This window comes from Rhipicephalus microplus, unplaced genomic scaffold (genome assembly GCF_043290135.1).
Source record: "Rhipicephalus microplus isolate Deutch F79 unplaced genomic scaffold, USDA_Rmic scaffold_15, whole genome shotgun sequence".
In the NCBI taxonomy this organism is placed as follows: Eukaryota; Metazoa; Arthropoda; class Arachnida; order Ixodida; family Ixodidae; genus Rhipicephalus; species Rhipicephalus microplus.
The window spans coordinates 1175837-1182981 of NW_027464588.1; the positions used below are offsets into that span (position 1 = coordinate 1175837).

General features: G+C 49.2%; 1 protein-coding gene across 1 annotated transcript; it reads right to left on the reverse strand.

The window, feature by feature from the left end:
• Window positions 1-1681: 1681 nt before the first annotated feature.
• Window positions 1682-5827, reverse strand: LOC142784731 (glycerophosphodiester phosphodiesterase 1-like). Its single transcript, XM_075883232.1, has 2 exons — window positions 4781-5827; window positions 1682-1737 (listed from the first exon to the last, which is right to left on the reverse strand). Exons 1-2 carry the CDS (start codon window positions 5757-5759, stop codon window positions 1682-1684), a joined length of 1035 nt encoding a protein of 344 aa, XP_075739347.1. The 5' UTR covers window positions 5760-5827.
• Between the last annotated feature and the right edge of the window lie 1318 nt (window positions 5828-7145).

A 7145-nucleotide genomic window follows, 5' to 3' on the forward strand; every position in this document is an offset into this window, starting at 1 on the left:
ACCGATTACATCTGATGAAGGCACAATTTGACCGCTAATTTTCTGTCGTCATAGGATAATTTGACCATTCCTGAAAAAACCTGCAATATCAAAAAGGTTCCTTTTTTCTTTTGGCTAAAAAACAGGGGAGAATTCCCCAAAAAAGAAAAATTTCCTGCACGGGACATCCCTACTTCGTGCCGGACCCATACAAGCTGATTAGTCTCAGGCAAGTCTTATAGTGCGGTACTACGAATTAAATTTCGAATGCATGACCTCCTGTTTCAGGAAGCGGGTGGGCAGCCTGCGATCCGTGAGGCACTAATATGCAGATTCCGGCCTGACCCCAGAAGCTCCCCCCTTCCCCTCGTCAGCTCCTTTCTTAAGGTCAACACTACATTTTGTACGTCAAGTGGGGTTAGGCATCACTTTCGAAGAATTATCACTTCCATTCGCCATTGTGCCGCATCTTCTCAGTTGAATTGAATATAGCCAAAATCTAGCCAAAGCTGGGACAGTTGTGCGCCAATTGTTTGCTGAGCCTGCGAAGTTCCTCTGCCCTCCCTCTTTATTGGCCGTGGGGTCCCCAGCCTTCTCGGTTTCACGAATTCGGCCTTCAAGTTCAAAAGGTTACCGACGCCTGGTCGAACCCATTTGTTGTATCGTGCATCGGATGGGACGCACGGAGAACACGAGGCCCGGTGCCCGAAGCGTGAGCTAGGGAGAAAAATTGAGTGGTACACATGAGACCCGGCTGAAAACTCTATGTGTACACAAGCATTCCTATATATACATTTATACAATGCCCTCTGTGGGGCCAGGGAACCAGTTTCGAAACTATAACCGGAACCAAGACCACCACATCACATCATCCTCCCCCCCTTTCGAAATCAAGAGGATGCTGGGTCCTATACACGCAGCCAATGCAAAATAAGAACAAAAATATATGGTATAAACACAGAAGTAGTGAAATGGACAGCATAACAGCGTGAAGAAATGCACAGCAAACACATGAAAATGCAAAAGCAATGCACACCTGAAAGAGTAGCACCACATCACCCCCCCCCCCCCCCCTGAATAGAAAGGCATGCGGGAGTAACACGTAACACAAGCACACACTGCACGCAGCACTATGAAGAATAAAATTGTATGGTAGGCACACTAATATTATCAAAGAGAGGCACACTGCCAAGTGTACCAGTCATCATAACTTCCCCTGAGAGAGGATGTCTGCATAATCACTGTGATGTTTAAGTCTACGGTGCCGACGCCTGTACATTGCCTTTTCCACGACAGACGTTACAAGTGCAGCCGCCGACAGCAGGACAGCACTACGGCGGGACGAGAGAATCGGCCCATTAACGTTCCTTTCAGTGTAACTACGGCATAGTAGGGGCCGAAGCAAGCAGGTAGTGATGAGGCTCCGATTTGGAATTGATCGGCGCCGCCGATGCAGCAACCAGTGGATGCACGTCCGGTGAACGTAGAGCAGGAACAGTCTTCCGGAAGTTATCACTGGTCGTAAGAAGTCCAGCCGGAGCGTGAGCAGGAACAGGCAGAGTGGGAGTAACTGGCTCAACTGAAGCATGTACAGCTGCCATGTAAGCAGGCGAAGAATGATTAGCAGTAGCTGACCCGACCGAAACAGCCATCGTCGCCACGGAAGTACTCCCAATCAAAGCAGGTAGAACCATGGTATGCTCTACTGCAGGCAATACGGCAGGAGCAGGCGCATCAGGAGCACGGCCAGCTGGGACTCTAATAGGTGCAGCACAAGTGAGCACACTAGCAGTCTGGGCCGGAATTGTCACAGTAAGGGAAGTCAAAGTATGGCGTGGTCTATCAATAGCTACAACCTTTGTGGACTGGCCTACGCTTAAGTAATGTTCTCTACTTCCGCAACGCACACAGATAAGGGTCCTTGCAGGGTTAGCGGCAGCGTCGGCCCAGCAACTGTGACGAACCACAGCAGAACCACGCTCAAACGTGCGCCGACGGCGACGCCAGAAAAACGGATTCGGACGCGCTGGTAGTCGAAGAGGGGGGGGGGGGGGGCGGAGTTATTCTTAAAAGAGAGAAAAGAAGGAAAAAGTGAACTCCGTCTCTGTCTCTCAGGGGGAGGACACCTCAGCAGTAGCTCACGAGGGGTGGGGGTAAGGAGAGATTCAAAGGATGAGATTAAAAGGTATAGAGATAGAGAGAGGCGCAGGAACAGAGAGACCACATACGGAAATAAGGGGAAAATAAGAAAAATGGACACGGTCGCAGAAGCCCTAGGACGGGGCACCACTCAGTGAGAGCTCTTGTCGGCGTCAAAAGATGGCGTAGGGCGAGCCGGTCGGCCAGAGCTGCGCTGTCGTCGGAGATCGCGGGGGCACAACAGATCGGCCCGAAATCCAGCGAGCGAGCGCCAGCCCAGGGAGCTGTCGCAGTCGGCGAGCAGACGGCGACGGCTTGCGAAGCAGCCGGAAGAGGAACGCTCCGAAGGTTGGAAGCAAGTTCGCCAAGACACGTCTGTCGCGAAGACACAGCGTCGCATGAAAATGCCCCCAGCTTTTGTAATGCGCGGTCGACGCGCTCCTCTTTTATGGCAAGTTTTAGGTCCTTCTGAATCGAGAATTCAGCTCCGATCTTCAGAATTTTAGGGGCGAAGCTCCTTAAAGCGGCACCCGTTCGTCCCTCATTGTCATGGTCGTTGTCATAGTGTGTAACAACTGTTTCATTTTGACCTGCAAGGTGGTGCCGGTGGGAGATTTCTCCTGTGCTTCGTTGAAGAATAAAAAGTTCGCGGCGTGCGCGTTACCTAAAAGCCGAATGCTCCTATCTCTCATTCCCCATTAGCAGCCATTGGCATGTACATTGAGCACTATCTGACAAGAAAGGGTTGCTACGTTATACTCGGCAGGTGTAACCTCCCTAGTTTTAGAAAGCGTTTAGCGAGCGTTGAGCCGCAGTGCCATGAATACAATGATCTAGTATATACCATGAACTCGAGGTGGTTAAAGGTGGGAAGTAGATACGAAGCGCAAGCCGTAAGAAAGTAAAAGCCGAATGCTCCTGTTTCTCATTCCCCATTAGCAGCCATTGGCATGTACATTGAGCACTATCTGACAAGGAAGGGTTGCTTCGTTATACTCGGCAGGTGTCACCTCCTTAGTTTTAGAAAGCGTTTAGCGAGCGTTGAGCCGCAGTGCCATGAATACAATGATGTAGTATATACCATGAACTCAAGGTGGTTAAAGGTGGGAAGTAGATACGAAGCGCAAGCCGTAAGAAAGTAAAAGCCGAATTCTCCCGTCTTTATTTCCCATTAGCAGCCATTGGCATGTACATTGAGCACTATCTGACAGGAAAAGGTTGCTACGTTATACTCGCCGGGGGTAACCTCCTTGGTTTTAGAAAGGTTTTGCGAGCGTTGGGCCGCAGTGCCATGAATACAGTGAACTAGTATATACCATGAACTCGAGGTGGTTAAAGGTGGGAAGTAGACCCGAAGCGCTAGCCGTAAGAAAGTGTGCGTGTGCCACTTTTCGTTTAGTCTTTGGAATGTCCGCTGGATAGCGGCGCTTCTATATGGGGGATACATGATGAAAAGATGCGAGATGGTGGTACTTGGAGTGTTGAATAGATGGACGAACGGACACACAAACAGATGCATGGATGGACGCATGAACAGACGCAGGGGCGGATGCATGAACGAACGCAGGGACGGACGCACGAACAGACGCACACACGGAAGGGCGGATGGACGCATGGACGGTCACACAGACGGACGCATGGACGGATGGAATCAAGAACGAATGGACGGACGATTGCTTCGCTCCACTCTCCATCATTCACTCCGTGGATATGCTGCCATGTTTTTCTCTGCAGATTCGGGGACGGGATTCCGTTCTACAATTTGTCGAAGGTCAGCATGAGCAATGTGTTTAATTTCTATAATGTATTGCGCAGCGGTCTCGCTCGGTGGTTGCGTTCGTTTTGAAGGAGGCACGTAGGCACATCGGATCGACTTGTTTGTCGCCCACATGGGTTCGAATAGCATACTCGTCGCCAATTGTTGTACCATGCTTCAGACACCCGACGCACGGTGAACACGAGGCTCGGCGCCTGAAACGCGGGCCGGGAAGAAGAATAAAGTTTCACAAATGAGACCCCGGCTGAAACTCTCTTTATATGTACACAGGCATCACTATATATTATTTATGCAACGCCCTGTGTGGTGCCAGGAAACCGGTTCCAAAACCGTAGCAGAAACCAAAACCACGACACCATATTATCCCCCCTTAAAAACGAAGAAGATGCAGGATCCTACACGCAACCAATGCATAATAGGAACAAGAACAGACAATATACACAAAAATGTAGCGAAACAAACACCAAAATAAAGTGAGGAAATGCACAGACAACACGAAATATGCATAAGTAATGCACACTTGAAAAAATAGCACCGCACCTATATTTAGAGCTTTTCAGCTTAATAGCAAAGCCATAGGTTGGTGGTAGATAACGCTATTTTGAGAAACGGTACACGAATGCGTGTATAGAAATATCGGAAATAAATTCAAGGGCTTCGTGTTTTTCGAACTACTTGGGGGACACGTCGCTTGTGGGACGTGTCCCTTTGTATGCACACCGAGGCCCGGTACGGGAACGCGTGCGACACTGACATGCCTAGTCAGCAAATGTACGTGTCGCTGGAACATAGATTCCAATGAAATCGAATAAACAATTTATGTCATACATTGATTCGGTTCTATCAAAAAAGCTAGTGTCCGGATCGCCGAAAACGGGCGAGTACCAGACCACCAGTAGAAAGGCATAGCTACAACCTTACGCTGCGCTTTTTGTTCTAATAAGTCCGTCATGATGGGCACTCGTAGAATGCGCCTAAAATAGTCCTTCTCTACGCGTTTTCTTGGCGTCCAGGCGATCACGTGCACGCCTCGGTCATGCCACGTGCGAACACTGTCGAAGTTCAATCTATCCTTCCACAAAAGAACGGCAGATGCACCGGTGATGTAATGAAGCAGGCCGGTGTTGAGTGCCTGCTCGAGAAGCCAGTCAGCGATGACCGCCTTGTAATGCTTATTGGGGATTTCGTAGCGAGGACGTCGCCTTTCCGGGTCTTCGTACGCAAGCAGCCCGGGTCGCCAGGTTAGCGCCGTAACGATGTCGGGGTATTTAAGCCGCAGGGCGTAAATGAAGTCTGCATTGGGTGAGGAGACTAGCCCTAGGCGGTACAGTTCAGGCCACTGGCTGAATAGCACGCCGAGCAGCGCCACGGCGCGGTCATCGTACCTTTTGACGTGGACGATGAACCGCAGTCCTTGGCGAAGGCACTCATGGATGCCTTCTTGGAGTGTCGGAACGCGAGTGCAGTCGCGGCATTTCTTGGAAAGTGGATCATTGCTTGTGGCATCCACTTGTCGCAGGTCAGCAAAAGACGTGTTTGCCAGGAATCCCTCGCTGCTCGTCGTCCTCTCGAGGTTGTCGTCGTAGAAGAGCACCCCGACGTTGTCTCGCGTGAAGGACAGGTCCAGTTCGATGCCTGCCGCCTTTGCCTCGCGCGCCGCTTGTATTGAGTCCAGGGTGAATTCCGGCGCGTAGCGGCTGGAACCGCCATGCGCAAACAGGGGCGGCAGCCGTGACGCGTTTGAGCCATCGCCTTTGCCGAAAATGACCTCCACGGCGACCTCGTTGTCTACGGGAGGCAGAGAAAACAACAGCGTGATATAATACGTAACCGCCACAAAAATCAACAAGAATTTCCAGGCCATGTGAGTTAGTTCTCCGAGGTCGCCGTGGAAAGTGCAGCAGAGGCGAGATCCGCGGGATGGCGTGGCCAACGTCCCGATGGCTGGCTATATGGCCTGGGCTCTTGATGGCTTTACAGATACGTGGATAATGATCGCGTTAGTGATGATGATTATTCGATTGCGATGACAGGAAGAACAGTAGACACACTCTTGTTGAAAAATTCATTTATTTCGGTGTTAAGTAAAGGAATGAGGGATTATCTAGCCGTCATAAGTAAGAGAAAGTGATTAGAAATCCCAGTTAGTTTAAGGCAGCTAAAGTAAAGGGATAAAAATACGAGAATAAAATAAGTGGTGACATTAATAAGAGTGACTTGATTGGAACTAGAATTTTTCTACCGAGAGACATGCCGTGAACGTGCCTCTTTTTGAAATCAGCCTGGTTTCGCACAATGGATCGAGCCGGCGTCAGTGTGATGTTGTTGGCTGTGAGCGTAACGTCAGCGTTGTCGGCGAGCAAGAATTCAGTAATGATGCGGATAAGTAAAGAATAAAATCACCCCTTGGAGCGCGATTCGAACACAGGCTTTCTCTGACAGAGGCAGGTACTTTTTCACAAAGCTACATTCCTGATAGAAGCTGCCTAAAAAAAAAGAGTGAAGAAAGAAACAAAAAAGAAGAAACTTTAGGTAGGCACCTCGTAATGGCCCACTACGGCGAGGAAGAAGTGGACAATCATACCAGGCGTCACGATATGTGAGTTGTAACATAGAGGGTCGTTAAAGGCCTATTCGCATCAAAGCATTTCGAGCTAATTGATCATAACCATCACCAACAAAGTCAGCAAAGTGTGCAGCTGCTGCGCATATTTATTAGAGGCACGTAATGGATTTCGCCGGTTTCAAGAATAACCACATTACGACGTAGTGACCGCTTTGCAATTGCGATTTGGCCATTTTCCGTTACAAGGTACAGTTAGTCAATCCCCCTTGGGGGTATGAGCCAAGATATTTAGGCGACAAAACAAAATATAATTGCACTCAATTCATGGCCAATTCCCACAGTGGGTATGAGCCATGGGCAATAGGTGAACAAAAACAAGAACGTGATAATTTAGCCCGGTGGAAATTCAATTCGACGACATTTTTCCTAATAATGCCAAATTGCTTTCCCATAATATTTTGGATGGTTTACTACAAGATCACCTGCGCCGTATTACAACGAACGTTATTATTGCTACAGACGCATCGCAATACGACGAAAAGTCAGGGGTTAATATTTTCAGCCCAATTTTGAATTGGATTTATTCCCTTCGACTACCCGATTTCATACCCGTTTTTGTGGCTGAGTTTCTGGCAGTGGTGCTCGCCTTACGCAAGTTAGATACAGAAATTACATCAGTTGTCA